Genomic DNA, 27,998 nt, shown 5'->3' on the forward strand with positions numbered 1-27,998 from the left:
TTGGGAGACGCCGTCGAGAGCTTTGACACTATTTCTACCACGATTTTGTGTATACCTATTTCGAGCAAAAGGTTTTGATGAGCTGGTGGAAAATGAGGTAAATAAATTTAACAATTATTATACGAAAACTCCAAACATTAATTGAGAAAAAATTATTAAACTTTGAATATAATTTCAAGTTAAAATTTTAAAAGGTTTCTTTTGACATTCGTTTTTGATGACGGGCGTTTTTTATATACCTGTTTTTACGAGCACCCGTCAAACTGACGGGTAAACGAAAACACGCATTTTCTTTAAAAAATCGATTTATTCAAATTAAGTCTGTATTAAACAACACTAGGCTTTACGTTTAAATAAATTATTAATAAGTAAAAAGTCCTTTTTTAAAAATTATCACGGAAATGATTGGAATGCTCGTCCTCTCATCCTCGGAGTCGGAACTAGAAAGAATGCGCATCCTTTTCTTGCTACGACACCCTTTCGAGAAGTTTTCCTCTTCACTATCCGAAGATCCTTATATTTCTCCACTTTCAATGCAAACTTTCACTCTCATCTTCGCCTTACACTCACTACAACGAAGCAAATATATATGGATTGTTTATGAAATTAGATAGTCCGTCAATTTGACGGGTTTCGTAGAGATAGGTACACGACATACAGATTTTAATAATTAGAAGTCTTAGGAAAAAATAATTCTGTCTACAAATTCTTTGGATGAGATGATTAATTTACGATACAAAAATGGTTGAAATTAATGCTACGGTTTTTTCGGTATTTCTTTTTCAAGTTTGAATTCCGTCAAATTGACTGGTCCCGTAAACCTAGTGTTAAGGAAGATCCGTAAGTCGGCGAGAGGCTTTCAGGTTAAATCGTTAACCCTTTTCAGAATTTAAGGGTCCACCAGGTGCTTAACTAGGACGGAATTCGATTCAGGGTACCGTTAGGCAGCGCGGTAAATAAATATTGTTTTGCTGGAATAAACGCTCGATCGCTTCGAGCGAGCCCGTTTTTCTCCGGGCTGATTGTAACTCGAACGGGTAAATAATTCATGCGAGCAACTGAATTCTTTTTACGCTGCCGGCAACGACACATTTGGTCAAGTCAGCCGCTTTTTCTCCCCCCGGTCTTACATTGTCGTTTTGTCGAGCCGGGTCTCATACATGATCTCTCTCCGTACTCGTTGCAATAAGGTGTACCTCTAATCAGCCGCGGAGTTCACTCGGGCCGCGTTAACGACCTTCTTTTTTTTTTTTTTGAGAAAAACCGAAAAACCGAACTGTCTCCGACGATCGGTGAATCGAATTCTGCCCGGCTGTATTCCCGATCGCGGATTCACTTTACATTTGCATATTTACTTACCATCGTTATTTATTTCACATTTACAGATTTATTTATTCACCCCGTGCGCAAACGTTGCTACTCGGTGATGACATAACCTTTATATGTTTATTTATTCATATCGTAATCGGTCATTGCCTCCCACCATGGTCGTGGTTAACTTTTTCCATTGAATAAATTAATCTAAAGATAGATCGGGGGATTGACCGCGAGCTAGATCATCCGAGGAGGATCGTTAGAAAAATGGCAAAATCTTATTCCGGACTTGTCGTGGGATAGTAGTGATTCACTCTCGATCGAGATCGACACGCGGAGCATTTTCGACTATCTACACGTTTATTCATTCGTATCGCAATCGGTCATTGCTTGCCATCGTCCAAGTAGTTGACTTTCACCAGTCGAATAAATGAATCCAAAGATAGATCGCGAGACACATCGGGAGGTAAATCATCCATTGAAGATCCATTGAGGAGGCATTGATGATAAATCAGAATCAACCTTTCGGAACACTTTGGTCCGTCCGTATATCATCATTTTTTCACGTCGCGATCGGGCAGTACCTATCGACCTCGACTATCGACTAGGCTAGATGTATCGAATAATCGTTGGATCATCCATCGTGGATCATAGCAACGATCCATGCTTCACTCGTGGGATAATTATTCGCGAGTCCAGGAACCAGACCGTACGTGTCGAAGTCCGTTTCCGAATTCTTTGCGAGATAAAATTTGCATGACACTTGGCGAAGGGGGCGAAGGGTGTAGAAAAATCCCTTACCCTGGTGGATCATTCGAAGCGGGGAATTTCGAGGTGCCCTGTTACCGATGCCGACTTACACGGTCTAGGTATGTAACCACCTGGATGTACCCCTACGATGTCATGGACTATGATAGATAGATTGAAGGCACATGGACCTGCATATGATCAGCGGATTTCGTTCGCAGAACATGCGCCTCCGTATTTCAACCCAATGTATAGTAGTTTATGGGAAAGGCGTTTGAAGATCACCCCGGAGTCCCTAGCCCAACGATATCCTTTACGTTTAATTATTAACTTTATTACTCTCCTCTCCAATAATGGGCTAATTAGAGTGATGCGAATAGTAGATCATTAGGTGATAAAGCGAGGTATTACTTTTCTCCATAAGAAACCGGAAGTTGACCACGTCGGCGTGATTGCACGTATTGCGGTGTGCGAGTAAAGACGTCTCGATATTGATAGTTAATTGAAAGAAATAATAAAAATGCCTGATCGCGGCTGTCTCGAGCGATGCATTCCTCGGATGCACCGCCGATCGTTCGATCGCCGCCGCGTGCCGTTTCTTCGATGCATACTGCGAAGTGCATTCTATGAATGCCCCCGTTGCAATGTCGGGGTCTAGATTCGGAATGCCACTTCTCGAGCGGCATGTCCTAAAAACCGAGCCATATGAACATCTCTTAATGAAAGCGCAGCTCGGTAATGAGCCACCGTAAGGTAATGCAATTTTGCAGCCTCGCATCGCCCTATGATCTTTCACTTAATAAGCTGCACATTGAAAAAAAATATATATATTATCCGACGAAAGGAATTCAAACTTTCATTAGTAGTACAGCCTGTTAATTTTTGCAAAATGCCCAAAATGCGTACGTGTCGAAAGAACAGGTGAAATCCTAAATAAAAAGAACGAGGAAATTCCCGCCTTCAGGTGTGAGGAAAAATCGCCTCGAAAAAGACATTCCCAGACAACTCCCCGCAATTGTCCGCAGTCCGTCTGCGCTCATTAGCGGCGCGTTTTGCCGCGTTTTCTACTCCCGAGCGTTAAATGCCTGATATCGGGATTTTTCGCGAAATCCGGTAACACTGACAATTTTTGCAAAATGCCAAAAATGCGTACAGGTGAAATCCTGAATAAAAAGAACGATGAAAATCCCGCCTTCAAGTGTGAGGGAAAAATCGCCTCGAAAAAAAAATTCCCAGACAACTCCCCGCAATTTTCCGCAGTCCGCCTGCGCTCATTAGCGGCGCGTTTTGCCGCGTTATGTACTCCAGAGCGTTAAATGCCTGATATCGGGATTTTTCGCGAAATCCGGTAACACTGACAATTTTTGCAAAATGCCCAAAATGTGTACGTGTCGAAAGTACAGGTGAAATCCTGAATAAAAATGCCCAAAATGCGTACGTGTCGAAAGTACAGATGAAATCCTGAATAAAAAGAACGAGGAAATTCCCGCCTTCAAGTGTGAGGGAAAAATCGCCTCGAAAAAAAAATTCCCAGACAACTCCCCGCAATTTTCCGCAGTCCGCCTGCGCTCATTAGCGGCGCGTTTTGCCGCGTTATGTACTCCAGAGCGTTAAATGCCTGATATCGAGATTTTTCGCGAAATCCGGTAACACTGACAGTGCCTTTAATCGTTTTTCTCCTTTACCTCGGCATGGCGCTTTCACGCGAGTAGAGGCCGCCGATTTCGTAGCGGTTTTGCATATGCAGAGTTCCGCGACGACTGCGACTCGCTCGCGAGTATCGCGAGAGAAATCACGAGCTCGCACGGTGGCGGCACTGTCGCGCGATCCTCGAGGCGGGAGAACGGTGCGAAAGCAGCCGAATTGGAGGGAAGCACGCGAAAACCGGATGCGCAGGTGAAGAAATAGGGGTTGCCCCGAATTTGCATATGTATCTGGCCATTCTCTCGGATGGATTTTCACCAGCGCGGAGAGGCGAGGACGAAACCGACGACGTGGGCCACGCACGGAGTTCATACTCGCAAGCAAATCGCGAACAAGTACCTTGAGTTTAAGAAGAGAATGAGAACAAGTATCCATGAGGTTAATGAGCCGCCATTGCTCCGAAATGATATTCAAACAGTACCAAGAATCTCGGGCATGCATGTTAATGTCTGCAAACTCGTTACATCTAACGAAATCCAAAGAAACTAAGTATAAAAAAAATCCCGTGGGAAAGTTATGCTCAACGCAAAAGGAAAGTTGAAGTAAATCTGTCATCCAAGGGATTTCCAAGGTACTTCATAAATTGAGCCATTTTCCCAGGAACTTTATTCGGGACTGTTAAGAGACATTATGTGCACTTGATTTGTATCGGTACCACACGCAGTTACCTTTTCGCGTGCCTTGCGGAAATACTGCGAAGGGTATGTTTGCGGTGCATGTTTCTCTGCACTCGAGCGAGCGGGAATAAGAGACGATTAAAGAGAGCGGTGCAATTTCCGGGGTCGGGGGAGGCGGGAAGGGGCGCATTGGTAGATCTCGTATGCAGAGATCGTATGAGTCGCGATAATGCATACGGGATCGGACCTATGCAAACAAGAGGAGAGGAAAATATTTGCACAGGATAACTCCTCGCTCATTATCGGGGTGGGTTGTCTCTTTCTTCGGGTCTCTCCGTCCCGCTTTCGAGACTCCTTTCCAGCCTCCCTTGTCTTCCTTCTCTCTCTCCCTCGTCGGGGCTTCCGCTCCTGGAGAAGCCCGTCCTTCGCTTTCGTCAGGCAACGGTTCTCCAGGTGCAGGGTAGGGCAAGGAGAGGGAGATTGATTCGACATGCATAAATTAGAGGATAAGCCTTTATTCCGCCGAAGAGCGAGATCGAAATCGGGATCGCCGTCGGCCCGGGAGCGAGAGAGAGCGAAGGGAGGCCGCCGGGCGAGAGAAGAGTATAAATTGATGACTGTAGGCAAAAGGTGGGGTCTATAATAATTAATCTTCGCCCGTATGTGCACCGCGTGCGTGCAACCGCGCCATCGGCATCTGCTCCCGGCGTAGTACGGGTGCACGGAGTCCTTCTACTTACTCTCCCAGGTACGATCCTCGACTTCCTTTGCATCCCAAAGATAAGCCAGCCTGGATGTGGCCCGGATTTAAGAAGATAAGGGAAGAACTTATTTTAAGGTGACGCGGAAAGTGGCATCAAAAAGGGATCGTTTATGAAACTTTCCTCCGAACCGGGTGTACCGAATCGTCTCAAACTTGACATGTGAATATGGAGATTATAAAGGAGGTCCTGAAACCCATGAAATTTCAATTTTAAAATAATCTGTTTATAGCGGTGAAGTTTGAAAGATATTCCTCCACCCAATTCAGGAAAAAGTTTCATGAACGATTGACCCATGAGATGCCACTTTCACGTCCACGTGGGTAAATCTGCACGTTTCATTTGACAAATTTTTTCTTTTTCTCCGTGTCTCAGGATTTATAAATGATTTTACATTTTCTTCTGAAGCGTGTGATGGAGCTTAATGAAACTTCGGCGATGGGAATATCGTCGCATGGTGGAATTTATTCCAGATCCATTTACTAGAGGGACCAGTTTATCGCCACGTGCGAAAGCAGAGGAGTGCAGGAAATAATAACGACGGGAGTGAAATATTGTATGAATTTTTAAAAGCAATCAAATGAAATCTGATGTCGGACGATAAGGAAATCATCATCGCGACGGAGACTCATTCCCGGGGAATCAGTTTTATCGCGCCGAGAAAGAGGAGAGAGTGCCCCCTATATGGGCGAAGAAATGGCGCGGATGCCGAGAGATCGGATGCGAAATATTTTACGAAATGCGTAATACGACGTAACGAGACCCGATATAGCCGATCCCGTGGGACGAGGAAGTCATCGTCCCGGGGAAAATTTATTTCGGGAGTGTCGAGTTTATTGCGACATGATAAAGGGAAGGAGCGCTCGACACATGGGCGGTGGAACGCCGACGTAAACGTCGCGTCCCGCGATTCAAAATATTTTACGAAATTTGTAATATGACAACGAAACTCAATATCCGTGGTACCGTACGGTGAAGAAGTCATTGGGCAAAAAAGGACTGATTTTGAGCGAATGGATTTTATCGCGGCATAAATAAGGATAAGTTCGTACGATTTGCAGAGGAAGGAACGGCGGCGCAAAAGTCGCGGTTTTATATTCAAAATAATTTTTTTCTTTTTCTTTAAACCGCGAAATGCGACGTAAGGTCCCAAGTCATCTTCGAATATCTTTAAAATATTTCGAATATGAAAGAAATGATATTCGGTTGAAGAGCGAGCAGAAATATAAAACACTTGCAGGGATTTATACGCATGCATGTACCTAAATATATCCTAGCAATTGCTCGTGTACGCGAAGGAGTAAATAAAGCCGTAAGCGGAAGTGGTAAAAAATGTCACAAGGAAAGTAGCCTCAAACACGAGAGGAGCCTTATATATCTCATTTGAATTCGAGATCGCTTTAATTTACAGGCGCCATTGCGATCCTTCCCTCGAATTGTGAATAATGTGAGGTGCAGTTATGGGAATAAAAAATCGAATCACCGCGGCGAGTTTAAGGGCATCCTGACACGCCATAGCCTCGTTTATAAAATCGTGCTCGAGCGGAGAAATTCATGCTTCCACGACCGAACCAAACTTCCATTTTATCCGATTAACTTCATTTATTGCGGTTACAGAATTCCTGTCGCCATGGAAGTAGTTTTCCGTGTCCGCGGCTGCACATTACATCGCCTTCTGGCGAGCGTTATCTTTCCTCCACTTTTTTTCCACATCCTTTTTTTAAATGTTCATTTAGTCGACAACACGTTGACGATCCCTAACGTGTGCACTGAACACATGTAACAAGTTATTCTGGCCAATGAAAAATACCGCTACCCAATTGACCTTGTTTTCAACTAATTGCCGATTGGAAAATCATACATCGACAGTGATTGATTAAATCGAGTAACGTCGAGGAGCGGAAATATTAATTTTCCAAATGGCTCAACCTTAGAGTCTCATTTTACCTAGGACCGACGCAAGAAACAGGGAAGAAGGGAAAAAACGCGATAACTACTGACGTTATCAATGCGCTTAATCATAAATTATAATTTCCATTGGGTTTTTTGAACAACCGCGATCATAGTCCTCAGTCTCGTGTTAATAGATAAAATCCTGAATACTTAGTAAACCACCCTGAATAAAAAAAAATATCCTTTTCTCCTCCTGCGATTCTACTGAAGCCTATATTTATTAATTTGTAGCTTACGTAGAATGTACGGAACCATAACGCAATATGGTCACATGCTTTCCGACAGCAAGGGAGAAAGAAGAAATCATCCCTTATTCGTCCTGTTTTATTCTAGTCACATTGACAAAATTGATACAATGACCTCTTAATCTTATCTACCAATAAAATTGGTCTAAATAATGAAAATCTCGTTGCAGGAGACGAAATCGCGTGGAGGAGGACACGGGAGGGGTGGGCGAGGAGGGACAAGCCGGGTACGGGGCAGTGGCGGGGGCGAGAGAGCCCGAGGACGAAGAGGAGCTGGGGGCTGAGGAGGCGCAGTCGCTGCAGAACGCGGCGGTCCAGGGCGAGGCCGCCGACCCGGAGGTGCACAAGCGGGTTGCCGCCGTGCAGGTGCAGGTGCAGGGCATGGAGGGCGACTGGAGAGCGTACTGCGAGCATCCCCTGTCGGTGGCGACCGCGGCCATGCTGAACCTGCAGCAGCAGCACCAGGTCTCCGGAGTCTCCGGCCACGGTGACGACCCGGCCGCCTCCTACGTCTACGAGTACTACAAGCTCCCGGAGAAGGCGGCCGACGTCAAGCTACCCCCCACGCACGAGCTATGGACCACGTGAGTTGCATATCCTCATTTATAGACAACTAATCGGGCTCGAACCGAACGAGTTTAGGTCACATCAAGGGGATGCGAAAGTGGCATCCGAACAGTCAATCGGTCATGAAACTTTCCTCCGAACTGGTGCACCGAATTACTTCAAACTTTACAACGTTAATATGGAGACCCAAAAATTCTTGAAAGTATGAACAAATTTTCTTAGCTTTGAAATTTCATGAGTATCGGGACCTTCTTTGCAGCCTCCATGTTCACATTGTAATGTTCGAAATGATTCGGTACACCCAATTCGGAGAAATGTTTCATATACGAGACTTCTTTGACGTCACTTTCACATCCTCTTAAGCCGAAGTGGAAATGCGGAAGTTAAGCGCGGTTCTTATTTTGGCTTCAAAAATGAGAACGGAAATTTAGGCTGGAATTTTCTGGGATATTCGGCCCGTGGTTTGAAACCAGACTGTCAAATCGCTGTTTTGAAAAAGTATCGTGGATGCGGTTAATAATTCGAGATGTTGCACGGTAGGATACGCGCTCGACTTCGTTAGTCACGGTAGAGACGCGCAAGAGGTGAGTCGCGCCGCTCCAGAAAGACAAGAGGGAAGTCCGCCGGTAGATACGATATTTATATGTTTGCGACACATCCTTCCGCGCCATTTGCCCGGTTTACAAACTCACGGCGGTCTCACCGTGGCTGTCAGGCCCAATTTCGGGGCTCCATGGTCTCGGGCCTCGTGAGAGCATCCTCGCGCACCCAATGGGCCCCTCCTCGGTTCTATCCCTCTCTCGGGACCGCCAACCCCCTCGCCGACAGTGGGTACACTTATACGTACCCTTACCCTCAGTTCCCGTCCCCACTTTTGATTTATATCGGCCGCTTAGCATATTTTGTAATTTACTGTTGAGAATCCTCAACGTACGGTTCTGAAAGATCGTAGCGGCGAGCCTTCTCTTTCTCCCTCTCGCTCTTTCCACCCCGTGGCCCTGCGGGGACAATCCGGGTTATCGTCCCCCGACATCGAGCCGGATAGCATCTCGACAATTTGTTCTATGGCGGATCGTTAAAACTAACTCGGGCGACCCGCCGTGTTACTTTTGTGTCCACGTTCTGCCCTAAGTGCGCACTCGCTCGTGGAAATTCGCCCTGAGAGTTCCTCTCCGCATAATGCCAGCAAGGTACGACCCGAGCCCCGAAGAGGATGCTGGTTGTTCCCTCTAATTGATACCTGGTTGCGGGGATGATTTCAGATGGGTTATTGCATCGCGTTGGTCTCGTATCCGTATTCCGATCGATCCCTTGCGCCTGGAAATCCGACTTGAAAGCACTTTTTTTTACATAATGACGGCTACGTGTATTTTGTAACCCGAGAATGACAATCTTCGAGAGAGCCACGTGGCACCTGGTTGAAAGTGGACCTTCCGTTAGGCGATACTTGGGTGAAAAATAAGCATCATGCTCCTAGGTAGCTCCATACATGGAAATTCGTTCCGTACTTTTCGACATTATTACTCTATACGGCAGACATTTGTATGGCCGCGTTCAGCCTCAAGGATTTTTGTTCGATAAATCGATATCGCTGTCGTCCTTTTTATTATTTTGGTTGCTCAGAGGGAAACTAAATCATTCCTGGGAGATTTTCAGGTTTCTTGCCCATCGTGATTAGAGCAGGGAGTGATAAGATCCTCTTCGCTGGTCGCTCTCCTCCAGCGAGGGAAACTTCATTTTATTGGCTCAAGTAATTAGAGGTGCATCGCCGGTGTTCGGGAATAAAGTTAGCAATTAACGTCCGCGGGAGGCAACTGATTGGCCATTTATCACCGAGCGGAGTATCTCATTGGTTCTTCTCGCGGAAGTGACTGATCACCTGCGGCCGTAGGATGTTAATTGGCACCTCTGCCCGAGATATGATATTATTAGGAGATTCAAGCGAACCGGATGAACAGACCGTTCGATGCTAATTACTTTAACGTATTCCGAAAGAAGCCACGTTAAACGCATTTGTGGCGATGCAATTATCGCGCTCGGTCTTATTTCTAAACGGTCTAGGAAGCGATTATTCAAAAGCTAAAAAGTGTCAACCCTCGACTGTCTACATATTCCGGGCAAAAATATTACTCCTCGTCGCTTAATACATGTTATGAATATTCTTCGGGACATTCATTTTCATGTACAACTGCCTGTCGCTTGGTATGAAAAAAGGGAGCTGGAACAATTAGATTAGAACTAAGTGTGGGTAGAGTTGAGCTCTTTATCGCACTTCAGGTGTGTAGACAATACGTTAAAAAAAAAAAAACATCTTTCTATAAGAGTCACGAGGGACGCGTCGTGATATGCGTCCTCGTGGAACTTTTTACGGAGAAGTTCTGGAAGCACTCCGGAAGGAGCCTGACTCCCATCGTCTGCTTGAACCCACTTCTGGAAACAAGACGAACAATAAAATATGACGATCTAAGCCAATAAAAGGATCGAGATTCCGCGCGATTGCGCAATCCGGAGCTGAGCGATGCAGGGGAATTAAGTGCGTCCGGTTGAGAGCCGAGAGCTGCCGGTCTTTCGAACGCTCGGCGAGCTTTCATACGCGAGCACGAAACCACTCTGTTACGACCAAACTAGGCCTTTCCTATCAAATTAAAAACCCCAAAAGACGTTATATCCACAATATGATACTCCTCCCAAATGTGTACCACCCAGTCGAGTCACTATTTATAAAGTGCCTAGTGATACTATCTCTCTTCTTAACACTCTGTTTCAGTTACCGGTAACAGCCCTCGAGGTTGGAACCTATTTTTTTTTTTTTTTTACTTCATTCGTGATTTTCTTTGTAACTTTTTGTCTTATGTCGAGTACTTTCAAGTATCGCGCCCTTGCTTCCTAATGTTCCTCGGTGACATTTTTCGAGAAATTCATCCGCTGGGTGGAATCGAGTTTGGTGTTGGTTCTTCAAGTTTTGCGGGGTTTTCTACCGAGTGATCCCTACTTGAGGCAAGTCGGGCTCTTCGGATCATTCCCGGCCGCCGTGCGGGACCGCGCAAATATTCCGATGCTACTTCCTATGAAAGTTTCTCGTCACGTTCCATCCGGGTCTCCCGGTAGGAATTCTAACGACTCGGCGTTTTTAAGATCGTCGCGTTCCTCCGCGAGGCCCGTGTCACGACTCGCGAGGATGAACGATTACGGAGCCTCGTAAACGACCTCCGCGCGCAAGCGTTCCCGTCCCTCTTCCCGCACTCGGTTTTCCAGAAAAACCGTACATTTCGTCGGTCCCTATGATGCCCGGTGAACGATCAAACGAGGCTAGTTTCTATGCACCGTGATGTCCCGAGTAAAAAATCCTAGACATCTTCCATTCTTACCTTACAAGTCGGCAAAAAGTTCCCGCACAAAGTTCCACCTTAAACCGTTTTGAACGTTTAGCGAAATATAGTTCTACACATGTTCTGGGATACGTTTTGGTGTATTACGTCGATTAGTGTGTTGCTTGAATAATATTCCATTTTCAGTTCCTGTAGAAGGTGGAGGACTTGCGTCAAATGTGCACCATGTAATACTTACGTGCGCGTGGTATGGTATAGTAGCGGAAGGTGTCCCGATTAACGATATTAATTTTACGACGTTATTAGCCGGCTCGGCGGATCACTTGAATCCCCGGAACGCCTTTACGGACCGATTTTCCTTTACGCGGGGATTTTTTATGCACTATCAATTGGGTGTGTCATCAATCGGTCACGCGTCATGCTCGCCGGCGTTCGAGTATAGTTCATAATAGTTGCAGGGCATTAGGCGATCCCATGGCGTAACGCGTGGCGTGAGATCGTCAAACCGTGAACAATTAACACGTCGACACCTTCGGACATTTCCAGATAGGACCTTATCAGTGGTCGGAGGAAAATCGGATCTCGAACGGCTTTTTCCCCATTTATTTCATTTAACATTCGCAAGGTCTCCATTGAATCTTGAACGTGAATTCGATAACGAGTTAGAGGAAAATGGCGTTTCTGAATTTAAGACATCCTCCTTACGTTCCATCGAGCCGTAAATTTTTCCCCGCGACGCCTGGAAATGGTAATCGACGCGCGTTTAAAACAATTTTCATCCCAGCTTCGAGTATTAATTTCAATGTAACCATTTGAAAACTCAACGAGTCTTTAACGAGCCGTACAAACGGCTCTATGACACTTATTAATGAGACAGGCCTCGACGAGGCAACGTCTAAGCGAGAAGGCTGGACTTTTTCAGAGAGAAAAGTCTTGCATCCAAGTGAGAATCCGTGTCGGCCATAAAAGCGGTTATCACGCGGCGATATAACGAACTCGCAAGTCTGAACTCGACCCCGGAGTAGGCGAATATCAGACGTGAAAGCCGGTCGGATATTCCGTCAAGTCAGTCCCAAGTTTTACCGACGCGTTTGCAACGCTGATAACGATACGCCAGATTACCCGATTACGCAGGATTCCAGTGTTAACCCGGCCAATTTTTTTTTTGTCACGCAGAACATGATATAACATAAACTTGATAAACATTAACCTTCTGACGTGAGCAAGGATTAATTAAAAATTTATTAAGGAACTCCTTGGTTACAGCAACGATAAGGCGTACATTAGTACGCTGGTGAAATCAAGGGGTACTTAAAAAATATATATTTATGGGTAACAGGGCATTGTTTGGATAATTTGGATTAATAGGTATTGTATGTACGTATGATTGCGATATATCGGAAAATTTTCTATTTCGCTCGTTTTCATTGTCGAAACGATTCTTTGTCGTCGGTCGTGTACGTGGCTCTCGCACTTGGACCGCAAGTCGACTTCGAGTAACCCTTTCATGCACTTGCGAAGTAACTTCGCGAAGTGACGTCCCGTTTAACGAGCCGCAACCTGAGGCGACAATAACGAGAAACCCGCGTAGGAAAAGACGCGGCGAAAGCCAGTCGAGAGTCCTCGGGATCCTCTGGAGGTCCCTCGGGAAGGACCCTCGACCTCGGGGGTGAAAAGGTGAGCCGAGGAGCGCAACGATCTCGTTAACCTCTATTTTCCGGTCACCGGTGCAATTAACGAGAAACTTAACCTACCTCGCCAAGGAACTAGACATGGGAAAAAGCTTTTCAACTAACAAGCCCACAAGGCGCTAGGGAAAGAAATTCACTCTGAGAGAAATTCCGCCCGCGGTACTCTCCAGGTCTCCAGAAAACTGATTACAGATATCTCCGTGCTTTTCAGTCATCGCGTCCACGTAATTACTAATACTTGAGTATTACTGCGACCCGTAGGATGGTAATCACCAGGGGGTAAATTTTATCCCCATAATCACTTATATTCCGTAGAACTCGAGCAGTACCATATTAACTGCAGGTTTTCGAGCATAATTCATCAAAATGTGTCATTAAACCGGAGCGATTAGCGTTTGCAAAGTGCTTACCGGCAGATTATACTGATTACTTAAACGCGATACCATCGATTCCCGTCTTGATAATAGGGACCAAAATGTCCAACAGATTGAACGATCAAGTCCCTAGTAACGAAGTCCGCTTTGACGGCGAAAATTCAAACTCTTTTTTCTATGGGGCGTTGAAAATCTCAAAAAAGACATTCGGCCTCTTGATGCGGAGGCAAAAAGGTCCTCCAGAAGGGAGCCTAGCTCGTTTTTGTAGAGCCGAAAAAATTGCCCACCGGGAAGCCTCAGACCCCGTTCGGGCCGTTAAAGGGGCGAGACCCGCGTTCTCGTTATCCTTCCGTTTCCTGGCTATCGTTACGCCGAGATCTACTTGTCGTTAGGTGGACGAGCACACCTCGAGTCATTGCTCGCGACCCCTTCAACCCGCGACCTCGGTCTCGGGACGTGTCACGTCGTAAAACGGAACGGGCCCGAAACCAGAAACTGCCTCGGACGCGCGTGCCCCCCGCAAGAGCTCGCCGCCCCGGCGACGTTATGCCCGACACGTATGTCGCACGGCAGCACGTTCTCGTTTTTTTCAAATTTACGATTATAACGTTATTACCGGACGGCCGGTGACAGGAGAGGAGTACCGGCCCGGAATTTCGGGGACCGTTTCTACGCGGCTCTTTTGGAGACCCCCGCACTCGTTACGCACTCGCGACGCATACGACGGAGGGCACGTGCTATGCCATGTCTTCGTCACTGTCTTCCTCCTCGACCACCGTCAAAGCTTCCAGAGAATGCGTCCATTCCTGGAGATGACCTCCTGCATCTCATTTCTATCTGGATATCATCTTTTTCTCCAAATTTCGGGACATCCGCCGTACTACGTTGGGGAAATAACCACGAGGGGCCATTTGGAAGGAGTGATAAAATTTCAACGAGGGTCATATTCATCGAAACTTTAATTTATCACTCTCGTGGAAAGTCCTCGTTCGCGGTTACGCTGAAATGTCTTGTTTTTCTTTCTTTTTTTTTTTTTTCTGAAATGAAGAAATGTTTCAAAATTAGATACATGCAAGCAGAAGGGACTTTTAAAAATGTAGCGAAGCTAAGTCATACGTGTACTCAATTTCAGTCGTGAAAATCCGTTACAGTCAATTGTGGAGTCGAAAATAAAAAAATTGCCACGATTGACCTCCGTCTTCCCACTTAGTGCGTGTTTATATCGCCGGTAATTAAGTGAGTCTCGTGGGAGGTCATTAAAAAATTTCCCCTAGAAAATTTCTTCGGTTGTGCCTTGTATCTCTCCTAAGAGTGGATAATTACTTAATTATACCCAAGTTTAGCGTTACGACTATCGGCATACCTGCGTAAAGTCTCATAACTTCGGAAAGGTGATGATTACTACGTTCGTACAGCGGCTCTCATAGCTTAAGTTATTACACGCTAAACTGTTCTGCATGCGCGAACAACAGGTGTCAGATTCACGCAGCCTTTTCCAGCTGCCGACGTATATGGCGAGAAGCCAACTGCGGGACTCCATCGGCACAGTATTAATAACGTAATATGTTAAATGAAAATTAATCCACCCGGAGGAACAAGTATTCAAGCCGCTCATTAACACTAATATTATTAATATCGGTCCGTTTTATCGGCGATGGAATTAGAATTATGGTAATAATTGCCAATCATAAAATAATTTGCCGACGTGGAGGTTGTAAACATATCATGGCCGACTCTAACCGATTCTCGGGAAACGTTAATCAAGGATGAAGGTGGCACTTTCCTACATTTTTTTTTTTTCACCGTATTAAAATGTCAGCCGAAACGAAATTTATTTTTTTGTCGGCTGTTCTTTCGGTCCAGTTGATAAGCCGTTCAGCATCCAATGCAGGTAAATTAATGATACCACGAATGACTCGACCATGAGAACCGAACGGAACTACCTTCCCTCGGGGCGATTCCCGTCACATTTGCCCTCGGGAAACGCTTAAATTATTTTACCATCACCCGAGCCATGCATTTCCCCGTGGATAACGGTGCAGAGGTTGCGGAGATCCAGCCGGAGGAATGAATAAGGAAGGGAATAAAATTGAAAGAGAATGGAATCATAAATTTCACTTTTGCGTCTCCCTCCTACCTTCCCAATCGGCCGATCCTTTTTCATCGGAGACAGGTAAATTACGTACGAGGAAATTATCCTACGTAGACATTTCCCATGTAACGTTGCCAACGAACATTTCGTACTTCACGCATTTTGCGCAAATACCCGGTCGAGTACAGTTTGCCTATCGTGTCGGAAATAGTTTACAGTGAAATTCCATGTTTGATATCCGACATCAATTGTTCCCCTTAGTCTTGAAACCGAAAATCTTACTTCCCTCGTTCTACTTGCCCTCAGAAAATTATTACACCTTTTTCTGTTAATTACAAGGCGAAAATCATACCGATTCCTACAAGAGAGGCCAATAAGGGATAAGTTAAAAAATGATTTCCTCTCAGCTCGGACTTTCTTTCTTCATTGGATAGTCCTACATGAAATACGTGCGATAAATGAAAGAAGCGCATTTCGTATGCGAATACTGCGTACTTGGTACGTTGGCAATGTGGAATTTACCCACAGCGATGACGAGCATGGTTTACAGTTAAAGTGCACTTTTGTTGTGCGGCACTGAGCGTCTCCACACCCTAGGGTTGTTCACAAACGGAAGTAACTTCCCGCGGAGGAATTCCCGTGACACTTGCCCGGGGAAATGGTTAAATTATTTAACCATTACGCGGGTCATACGTTTCCCCGCCCGTAAATAAGGGGGTAAAGGTCGAGAGGCAACGAGGAGGAAGAGGAGGTAAAAAAATGCGGGAATAAAACGCGACGGAGAGACAAGTTAACCCGCCGACGAGCCACTTCTATGAGACCTGTATTTCGAGTTTCGTTAACCTGTCGCGTAACGCACACGCGCGTAACGAGCAGGCGTTACGACCGGCACGTTTTGCCCGGCATCCCTCCCGCTGTCATCGCAAGTGCCGCGATCCCTTTATGAAAGCTGCCCCGGCAAAGAGGATCCGGCCAATTTCCGGTTTCCGAGGAGGCGGCGATTCCGCTTCCAGAGTACCGCAAAGCGCCGCCAACTGGCCGGAAAAGTTCCGTCGGTTCCGTAAGCTGATAGCCGACTTAAGGTGAAGTGAAACACGTCGAGGAACTTGATCGACGTCGATAAAGACGATTTTTCTAAATGCCTACGTTGCCGACGTTCGTTTTCATATTGACAGCTGTGTCGAATTATATTGTGTATTGTACCAAATGGCATATTCCACCTGTCGCTTTCGTACAATAATTATGAAGAAATCGAAGTAAAACTCCAGAAATCCTCTGGATTCATGCCTTCTGGGCCCTAATTGACTGCGGAGGGACCCCCTGCGCCATCTGTGATTTCCAGGTCAATTAAATTTTCACTCCGAGACCTCGTATTGCCATCGTTTTAGCAAAGAAGCGCATACAACACTTTTTTGCCTTTATCCCATCAAATGCGAGTTTATCGATTACCAGAGGGTTCTAAATCGTCGTAAAATTGTCCTGACCCTTTCGATTCTCATATCAGAGCCTTCGATAATTGTATATTGATCAAAATATGAGAGCTCGACGCCATTTTGGTTCTGGTCTGGATTGAGTTAAACAATTTTCTTGAAAGATCCAAATTTTTAATGTGTCAGGACAATTCTTAGCTGATCAGGAGTGATGTCTCAAAGTTTTGGACAGTTTGGCCTAATACCCTTAAAAAAAAGTGTATTCGAATCGACTGATTTGAAGGATGTTTCACTTCACCTTAACGTAAGACCGAACGATTCGAAAGATGCCCTCTTAACTGCATCTTAACATTAACAGAACAATACAGATAACCTTCCGATTCTTACCTTCTCGACGACCCGAAGGAAAGTGAACTCCAATTTAATTTCCGACCGAACATAACCTGAAAATCGCAATTACATTTTTCAGCAGTTAAACCATGCTCCTGGGAATGACGATAAATTGACGGTAACGGAATGATTGATCCGGGTCGAACTTCAACTTGATGAAAAAAATGAATTTTCTCTTGCGATAACAAATCGATAGTAACGTGCAAATGCATCGCTTGAGGATACGGCTTTAACGTGGTCGGCAATCTTCAAAGTGGAATCGCGCAACGACTTCCAGCTATTTCGAGGTAATTTTTTATAGATCCCGCGGATCCACGCAATTTCCGGTTGCAGATAGGGCGGCGATACCGCGACGTGTCGGCGAGGCGCTATCGATGGCGATCTTCCGGCGAACTGCCCTCCACGTGTGCGCGGATGCATGCGCGCGCACGTGCCGGTGCACTTATACGGAGTGACCCCGGACAACCCCCACGTGCCCCCGCATGCGCACGTGGGCACGCGCATACAGCCGATGCAGCGAAGTGCACGCGAGTGCACGGCACTTAGCGTGGCGCATCGCCAGGGGAACGTTTGTCCTCCGCGATACCGTAAGGCGAACCTATCGCCGAATATTACTAAGGTCGGAGGTCGGATAATCTTACGGTAAAGATATAACTACGCGATAAGAACGAGTTTAACGTGCGCGTTATGCATCAAAGTATGACGTTTCAATTGGGCCCGACTGAAAAGCTACCGAGAAGAAAGAAAAGCCGTCTAATTTACGGCATGCCACACCTGCGTTTAACAGTATTTCCGTATCTTAGGTTATCTTTTAATACCAGGGGGCAGGGAAATTCACGCGAGAGGGCACGCCACCTTGCGTGGCGCGCGGCCACGACTCCGCCGAGAACGTTTGTCCTCCGCGATACCGTAAGGCGAAACTCGCGCCGAATGTTGCCTCCGAGGTCGGAGGTTGCATAATCTTACGGTAAACTTGTAAAGATGGGATTATAACGAGTTTAATGCGCGCATTGTACATGGAAATTAATATAGCTTTAAATGCCGAGGAAAGAACCGGGTAGACGAAAGTGCCCGATGTGCGGCTCGTCATGCGCGGAATTTCTGTATTTTGCCGTAAATTCTAAAATTCTCGGCGTACCTCCTTCCTTCCAATCCGTTGACAGGATTACCTAGGAATGCCGGTAGATTAAAATATCCCGAAAATTCTAGGGATACTAGGATAATGCAGGAAAAAAAAACGTCTAACGAAACGACAGTTGCTGTTGGGAAAGTCGAAAAGAGATGCGCGTACGCTGTGCCGACGTGCTCAACGAGCGAATCGGTGACGAATTCCAAGATAATGACGAGGTGCAGGGTTCGCACGTAAAAAGGCCCACTAGCGATCGCCGTCCCTCCGTTTCTCTCTCTCCTTCTCGCCCCCTGTCCCGACCTCTTCCCTCTCCCTCTCGATCTGCCGATCTCTCGTGATCTCGTCTCGCGGATTAGCATCGCATTACGCGCCTTCGGGTTGGCGGGCACTAAAAACGGATCCATTTCATTTAAGCCGAATTCATGGGGTCCCCATAGCCGCGGGGCCCGCGTCGCGACGCGTCTCCTGGGGCCGTCGCGCGGCGTCGCGGCGCACGAGGTCGGGGTGGAAAAGGAAGGAGACGGCCTCGGGGTGAGAGCGAGGCCGAGAGAGAGAGATCAGGTATCAAGTGAAAAAGGCCCATTGTACGGGAGCATCTGACCGTGGGGTAAAGCCCCGCACCACACCACTCCTCGGAGCCGGTGCTCCTCGAGGAGCGGGAAGAAGTGGGAGAAGAATGGAGGAAAGATCACATATACCGAAAGCGTTGGCAGTTTATAAGGGTCTCGCCTTTTGTGGATACGCATTATCATGCTAAATATAACATGTTAACTACTTCGCATAATGCCCGCCGCCTCGGTTTCCACGAGGCACCCGAGGAGGCCCCGGGACCGTGCCCGAGGACGCTTCCTCGCCGCGCCTTCCTCCTCCCAGGAATTGCGACCTCGCTGGGAAAATTCCTCCTTTCGGGGGGATCGGATCCTCAGGGACGGATTTAAGGTGATGTGAAACACGTCGAGGAACTTGATCAACGTCGATAAAGACGATTTTTCTAAATGCCTACGTGGCCGACGTTGGTTTTTATATTGACAGCTGTGTCGAATTATATTGTGTATTGTACCAAATGGCATATTCCACTTGTCGTTTTCGTACAATAATTATGAATAAATCGAAGTAAAACTCCAGAAATCCTCTGGATTCATGCCTGCTGAGCCCTAATTGACTGCGGAGGGACCCCCTGCGCCATCTGTGATTTCCAGGTCAATTCAATTTTCACTCCGAGACCTCGTATTCCCATCGTTTTAGCAAAGAAGCGCATACAACACTTTTTTTGCCTTTGTCCCGTTCAAATGCGAGTTTATCGATTACCAGAGTGTTCTAAATTCTCGTAAAATTGTCCTGACCCTTTCGTTTCTCATATCAGAGCCTTCGATAATTGTATATTGATCAAAATATGAGAGCTCGACGCCATTTTGGTTCTGGTCTGGACTGAGTTGAAAAATTTTTTTGAAAGATCCAAGTTTTTAATGTGTCAGGACAATTCTTAGCTGATCAGGAGTGATGTGTCAAAGTTTTGGACAGTTTGGCCTAATACCCTTAAAAAAAAAGTGTTGTATTCGAATCGACTGATTTGAAGGATGTTTCACTTCACCTTAAGTACCGAATGGACCCTATGAGGTACACGTGGGGATGCTGGATTCGAGATCCCCCGGTAATCGAGAGGGAATCGAGAAATTCCTGATAACGCCTCAGGGCTAAGCTCACCGCTCCGTTATTACTCCTTTTACGACGCACGTTCTTCCAGTGTGCCATTATTTCGTGGATATTCATTATCATGCCTAAATATAACGCCTTAAACACTCCGCGTATTGCGCACCGCGCTGTTTACCACGACGTGGAATCTGAACTCGGCGTCTTTGTCGGAGTGCCAGGATGTACAGTGCACTTCCCGGCGCTCCTTTACAAAGACGATCTTGACGCAGCGGAACGAGTGCGACTCGTAAAACATTTCATATAATTCACATTGAAAAGTCGATTCTTCTGGTAGTTTGTTCGAAACGTATAAACATTTCGGCAGAAATTCTTCCTTGCTCCAGGAATTAAGGACGATGTTCTTCGTGCATGGCGCCCGATATGACGTACCAGATGATTAAAAAATTGAACACCAGATCGCTGAGCATAGTCGTTTCCTTCGAGACGTTTTACCGCTCGTAACCCTTGCGACCGTGCATCGATTATTTCCTGCAACAATGTATTTATGATTTGAGAACAATGCTGCACCGTGATTGCCATGCGCTGTACAATCGCCGCGATGATTACGGGCTTTTTTTGTCGGAAATCTTTGTCACTTGTACGGAAAAGTGCGCGTCGATAAATAGCCGACATTTTTATGAGTGGCGAGCATTTAAATAATTGGTCATGCTTGCCTTTATTTTTTTTTTATTTTTTTTTTACGTCGGAAGGAAAAAGTATGCTCGTAAGTAAACCGTCTTAGCGAAGGGACGCCTCGATTTCGGCCAGTAAATTCGGATTCATTCGGAGTGGCATAAATTTCATCTAAACGTACGTCGTTTCCACCGTCTACTTAAAAGGGATTTTTCGCCTTCTTAGAAGCGAATCGAAGGTCGGGGGATTATTTCCGAACGGTACTGAATTACGGCGCGAAGCCGAAGGAGCGCAAGATTATACTCGAAGGATGGTAAATGGCATGACAAACACTCGGCCATTCGCATTCGCACCGAGTGCTAATCCGACTTGTCACTCCTTCCCTTCCCTCCCTCGGTTGGGGAAAAATATATCTAAATAAATTATCATTCAACTTATAATTTCGCCTGGCTCCAAATGCCGACGCTTTGTGGGGCGAACTGACAAACGGCGGATATTTTCTCCTGCATTTTTTAAATCTCCTTAGCAAACCCAATAAATCGGAACTAGAACGTCACTTAAGAGTTTAAATACTGGAGAATGTCGATAAGCTGCAAACTACCTTAGACGAAGTATTACAAGCTATTTTTATATATCATAAATTGAGAAATCATTTATATCTAATGAAGTCGCAATTGTGGGACGCGCATGAGCCAAGTGTAAAATTACGTTTGACCGATGCCGGATGTCGTCGGACGTCATGCCGCTAAATAGTTGCCATTTGCATTTACACCGAGTATTAATCCGCCGTATTACTTGTGCTCTTTGTTCGAGCTATTGGAAAGAATATATGTAAATGAATTATTAGTCGATAACAAACGCATCCCATAAACTCGCTTATCTAACGATCCAGGCATTCTTTACGATGTCCTTACAGACGAGACGTACGGTGTCCTTCCCTTGGAGATTTTTCAATAAATTATTTAAGAAATTCAATAGAAGGTGTTACCGAGAACTTAGAGGTAGAAATTGTTACTTTAATTTTAAGGAGATTTGCTCGATCGGTGCATCGACGTCCCGTGCATATCATTATATTTGAGCCGCCCGAGTGTATGTGGGATGACACGATGCTAAACGGTCATCATTTGCATTCGCACCGAGTGCTAATCCGTCGTACTGCGTGTGCTCTTTCCTCTTACGGTCAGGGAAAAGATATCCAAATAAATCACTGCAACGCGTAATGTTTCCTTCTGTGGTCAATAAATCTCAACCGATGATAGGTGGAAAGTCTAGTAGGAATGGCCTAATGCAAATATGGAATCTTCATGATCGGTGTTACGCACGCTTATCGTGTGTTAGATGACCACTCGATACGAAGATAATTAGGCACCTGAAGATGAGCCCGGCAAATGTCCCGTGTTTCCCAACATTCTAGGGGCGTAACTTACCTCTGTGAATATCCAGCTGTAAAAATCGACGCTAATGATTAACTTCGCACACGATTCCGGAGACTTGGAACGCACCCAATTTCACCCGTGCCGCTATTGATTAATATGCCCGTTTATCGTTTAATCCAGAAAAAGACCGTATTTAACGCGCGAAGTTGTGCCACTCTGAACGGAAAACGAAATACCTACCGACACGCTAGAAGTGAAAATACTAAAAGCTAACAGCTATCGGCTAATCTCGTTCTGGAGTCAAGAGAAAGCTGGTAGCACCTTGCTTTCAGCGTTTCCGCTTCTGTTAAATCGCACGGTCAATTTTACCGAATTACTCCTACCGTCCGTACCTGCTCGTTTAAGAGCCGTGGAAATTGCCCAGCATTAACAAGATAAATCCATCGGATGCTTTTTGTTGTCAAAAGGGGTATTACGAGACAGAAAAGAGTAGGATCGATTTAACCATCGTAACAGTTGCGTAAAACCATCTTTTTCTGTACTTACCATTGATTACATCTAAGATATCCGTGTAACTATCCGCTTAAAAATTATCCCCGTATCGTAAACAATTGCGATCTTCCGTATTACCAAAAATAAACCGCGTATCGGTTGTGTGCCGGCAATGCATTATGTTTAACAAGGATACGTATCACCGCACCCACGTATGTACGTTTCCGGTGGTTCGACATCTTAAGAGGAAGTTAAGGGATAAAAGGAAACTCCACTTTATCCCGCGCTCGTTGCTCGGAATTTCCGGATGTCCGCCAGCATAAGGAGAGAATAAAGGAAGTCTCCTTGGAATGTGTTTAGGGGTGTGATGGGGCAGAAGCTGCTGGTGCAGGAGGCGCCGGGCCCAGGTCCGGGGCCCGGCTCGGCGAATCGCATGGAGGGCGCCGAGGGGACCGGCGGTGGGGAGCTCCACCAATTCCTCCACCAGTACAACCAGCAGTCCCACAGTCCGGGCCAGAGCCTCCAGGGTGGGCTTCCGCTTCCGCTGAGTCCGCAGTCCCTGCGCCACGACGGCTCGGCCGGCCAGGGCATCGTCGGGGTCAAAAGGGAGCCCGAGGACCTCAGCTCCTCCCGAGGGGGTCAGCAGTCCAACAAGCGACACAAGCAGACCCAGCCAGACAGCCCGACGCCCCCAGGGATGTACCACCATCACCAGCACCAACTTCAGGTAGGGCTTCCGAGACGTTCCCCGTCCCCCCCGACCTATCCAGGATTCCCACACCGGAAGCTGCCGAACCAGAGACCACGGGAACGATCGACGATCCCGAGATTGATCTTTCCTTCATTAGACTCGGCGCACAAGATCCAGGACTTCAGTCTTTCTTCGTTGATTTAGAAAATCGGCAATGACTCCTGGAGATGACGGCGGAGTGGGATTTTTTGAGGGGAGATGGTTCTTTTGATCTAATAATTTCTGATCTTCGAAGCGATCGATTTGTCAAGGGATCGCATCTTTAGGGAGGTGTGCCGAAAGGGGATGAACAGGTGTATCTCTGACGGACCGTTGTGGGTTTTCAGGTGCAGCAGCAATATGGAAGCCCCTACGACCCCTACTCGTCGTGCAGTCCGCGACTGCAGTCGACGGCATACACGTCGACTTCCGGCACTACCGGAGCGAACACGGGGAACCCTGGGTTGCACCAGGAGGCCGCCGCCGCGGCGGTCTACGTCGCCGGCGACGCCCTGCCCCCGCTGGCGTCCTCGGCCTCCTCGTCCCTATCGACCACCACGGCTTCGTACACGAGGTACGAGGTTGTACCCAGCTCTTATGCTACGACACACGCGATTCGCTCCACGTCGAGCAGCAGCAAAGTCTTGACCGTTGATCTTCCCAGCCCGGACTCCGGCATCGGCGCCGACGCCGTCACGCCCAGACAGGACCACCATCCACCCACAGCTCTGCATCAGGTCAGTCCGCAATTGCAAAAGAAAGAAACAGGATAATTATCACGCGCTGTTAATATAATTGGACATCGATGCATGATTTACGTTCCTTTTACCGGATGGAAAAAATCAATCCGACTCTGGCATCGGGACACTTATTATCCCCGGTTAAAAGAACCAATAAGCTTCGGCCTGACAGTCCTCTTAATGCGGACCAAGCCGTTGCGGTTAACGACAGTGCGCTATAAAAATGCCAATAAATCATTCTTTAAACGCAAAGCATGAAATTTAACAGAATTACAGGCCGTAAAGACTCGGAGCAATGAGCCGTAAAGTAGGAAGTGCCAAGATCTCGATGAGAGTTTAAAATCCGGATGTAAAGGCTTCCCTCGATCGCGGGAAAAGCCGTTCGACGTTCTGATCTCTAGCTTCGGTCCTTCCGGAAAATTCCTGGATTTTTCTTATTATTTGTCCTTATCACCCACGCAGAGGAGGGATCGATACACTTTTTCCGGGCTTTGTGGGACCAAAGCCGTAATAAAGGGCCCGGGTTTGGTTCTTGGTCCCGCTCTCCGGTCGAAACTGCGGAACGACATGAAGACGTAACGCACGAAGGACGTTCGGGCAACCACTTATTAACAGGCGCCACTCGACGCGCTGCGGTTTGACTTTACGAGACCGCAGACCTCGACGGGTTCTTCCTCTTTCTCCCGGCGTGACAACCTTCCCCTCTCGGGCTCCTCCGGATCTCCCCTTGGGCCCGCCAACGAGGATCAAGGTGGAGGTGCGAGATACCTTGGCCGCTCGGCCCGAGGACGTGGACGTCGTTGCCGAAGACGCGCGCCGAACCGGCAATAACCTACAATTAATAACGACGACCGCGAGTCCGCGGCCGCCGCGACGGCCCATTAGCGAGCTCGTAAACGGCCAATCGACGCCGTCTTTGTGCCGAGATCGTCGATCGGGCTCCGCTGGCAGTACTCGTGTCTTTTCTGACTTTTCTTTTTTCCTCGCTTTTCCACCTTGGCTGTCGGTTTTATCGATGGGCTCGACTATCCTTGTCATTGCGGCGAGGGGAATAAAATTCTGCCAGGAAGGAGCCAATCTCGTTAATTGATATGCGTATATAAAGGGCCGGCAAAAATGCCGCCGCTGGGCTGCTACGTGCGCAATCCACCGAGATAATTAATAAAGCTCTCCCGTTTAATGTAATCCATGGGATGTAAATCGTAATGCAAATCAATGAAAATAATGTGACAAGGAGGACCGATTTTTCACGAGCCTCCGAGGGGGGGTTAAAAATCGGAAATTCCTGCGGAATACCTGAACGTTGTAATTGTAGACCACGCAAAGGGCTAATTATGTACACTTCAAGATCTCTGATCTCGCAGATTCTAGGTTTAAGACGGGATCGTCAATTTGCGGTTAATTTGCGGTTACTTTGCCAACAGTCGTCGTTTGACTACACGGAATTGTGTCCCGGAGGAACCACGGCGGGCGCCGCGGTGGTCCTCGAGAGTGGCGCCGTCATCCACCACCAGCCACTGCAGCTGCAGTTGCAGCAGGGCCACGCTCAGGCGCAGGTCCAACGCGGAGGATTGGTGGCGGCAGGTGCTACCAACCCCAACCCCAATCCACCAAGGTCAAGGCCATGGCACGATTTCGGCCGGCAAAATGACGCCGACAAGATCCAGATATCAAAAATGTAAGTCGCTACCACCACCCTACCATGCTTTAAGAATTCACCCTGTCCTTCGACAAGGTCTCGGATGGTACATTCATGTCGCCTTCAGAAGCTATGGGTGAAATCCGAATATTAAGAGCGATGGAAACGACGAACGACGAACACGGTGGAAGTTCGGTCGGCGTTAAGGTGATTCTAAAGTGGCGACAGAGAGGTCTCGTATATGATACTTTTCTCCGTACTGGGTGTACCTAATTGTTTCGAACTTCACAACGTGAATATGGAGGCTGTAAGGACGGTCCTGACGGCCGTGAAATATCAATATTTAGAAAATTTCTATATCGGTGCTTTCAAGATTTTTTATGAAAAATTAAATTTCAAGGGTTTCAGGCCCTCCCTTATACCCTCCGTATTCACGTTGTGATGTTTTAAACGACTCGGTACACTCGGAGAAAAGTTTCATGAACGACCCCTCTGATGCCAGTTTCACATCCCCTTAAGCCCGCGTTAGGTCGGGTCCGGTATAGCTGGTAGGCGGCAGGCCGACAGCAAGAACAGGGCGTTAACCCGCCACGGGCAGTTATCTCCGTCGAGTTCCAGCGACCCCATTAAAAATTAAAATACGAAAGCGTTGTAGTCGACGTTATAGATAGGCGCGAGTGTATATACGTAATATTGTTAAAAGTTAGCCGACCGGCCGATTGCGATAGGCTAACTAGGCAGGAAAGGTACAGGCCGCGCGGCGACGCCGCTCAACCAAGGTAGATATACCCACTTCCTCTAGATAGCGTGACAAGAGGTGATAGAGCTTTTCGAAACGATCGCGCTCCGGGCGCTAGGCGTGCGATCGACTGGTACACAAATTGCTGACAAGTGCTCGAAGCCTATCAGCAATAATTGGGATCGGGCCCGCGGAGAAGGACGCGGAACGCGCCGGAGCTGGAGCAAGAGGGAGACGGAACGAACCCCCACATGAGCGCACCGAGCACGAGGGGGAAACGCCGGTTACCGAGGGACAAAGTTGCGAAAACTCCGGCTAAAATTACCCACATAACGCCCCGTCTTGCGCACGGAGACGTAATTTCAGCAAATCGCGACGGAGTTTCTGCGCCCGCGTGCAAAACCGTGCCCAAGGTGCGTCCGTCCGTCTTTTTTTCTCTTCTTTTTTTTTTTTCCTTGTTTCTCTCTCCGCCGTGTATCCTTCATGTGAATGCGGTACACCTCTCGAAGGTGGTGTTTTGCGAGTACGTTTCGCGGAAACCTCGGCGGATAAACGCTTCGAAATTGAAGTTCGGCACGGCTGGACGTGTAATTGCAACCCCGTGGGTCGGCTGATGGTTTCTTATCGAACGCTTTTTCGAATTTGATACGGCGGATCGCAACTCCACGTGGGCGGACACGTGGAAATCCCCATTTTAATTTATGTCGGGTTTTAGAAAGTTTGTTCCTCACTTTTCTTCGTATTCGGATCCGATGCCAGTGTACCGATCGAAGGATTCGGACGAGGCTGACTTTTCAAGAGGGAAAGTACGAATGTCCGATAAAAGTTCTAGGCTTTGTGATAATTCACTGGTGATGGGAAGTATACCCTTCCGCGGATAAATTGTACCTGCTGATATGACTTGATCCTCCTTATTTAAATGGGAAAAAAATATCAAGTGGAAGGAAATAAGAATTAAGGACTATCGCAGATGTCCGCTCTCTCGTATGAAAGAAATTACCCAAAGTACGTTGAGCACTCTCCCGGTCATCCAACAATTACGAGGCGAGATTGAAAGAATATATCGCGCGTAATTTCCCCGATGCGAAATACTAATTTCTATAATTAACCCCTGGCGCTAAATAACGGGCAGAGTGGTTAGAATCGACGTGGTTGGCAAGTAAAAATTACACCGAGCGGCCTCCGGAGTACGGTATATTATCGCCGACTCGCGCCGGCAGCAATTCCGCAAGTAAATGGTACCTACAACGCGCGAGATGTCGTGTCCCTTCAACGGGTACTGACAATTTGACCCGACAGCTGCTCCTGGCACCCATTTCCTCGAAATCCGCCCCGTTTCCCCCGTCATCTGTAACGAGACCATCCCGTGATACCAGGTCTAATGATAAAAAGAAAATATAGAGGCTACCGCTATTGCTCCGCAGCTACTCGGCTTACGGATTCAAGTATCACCTGGAGTCGCCGATAAGCACGTCGCAGCGACGGGAAGACGACAGAATAACCTACATCAACAAGGGCCAATTCTATGGGATCACCCTGGACTACGTGCCGGACCCTGACAAGCCACTCTTGAAGACAGGACAGACCGTCAAGGTGAGAATCGAACCCCTTCGG

At 47.1% G+C, this 27,998-nt stretch overlaps 1 protein-coding gene across 2 annotated transcripts in view; it reads left to right on the top strand.

Annotated features, from left to right (window-relative positions):
* Positions 1 to 7,629: 7,629 nt before the first annotated feature.
* Positions 7,630 to 27,998, top strand: part of LOC105695327 (protein grainyhead) — a 35,785-nt gene continuing 15,416 nt past the window's right edge. For both annotated transcript variants that reach the window (XM_012416809.2, XM_012416811.2), the window contains exons 1-5: positions 7,630 to 7,925; positions 22,897 to 23,263; positions 23,614 to 24,003; positions 25,431 to 25,684; positions 27,809 to 27,977. In XM_012416809.2, the coding sequence (XP_012272232.1) occupies positions 7,723 to 7,925; positions 22,897 to 23,263; positions 23,614 to 24,003; positions 25,431 to 25,684; positions 27,809 to 27,977 (1,383 nt within the window). In that variant the 5' untranslated portion in view covers positions 7,630 to 7,722. The remainder of the gene's footprint in view (positions 7,926 to 22,896; positions 23,264 to 23,613; positions 24,004 to 25,430; positions 25,685 to 27,808; positions 27,978 to 27,998) is intronic.

This window comes from Orussus abietinus, unplaced genomic scaffold (genome assembly GCF_000612105.2).
Source record: "Orussus abietinus isolate OABI.00-Male unplaced genomic scaffold, Oabi_2.0 scaffold147, whole genome shotgun sequence".
NCBI lineage: Eukaryota > Metazoa > Arthropoda > Insecta > Hymenoptera > Orussidae > Orussus > Orussus abietinus.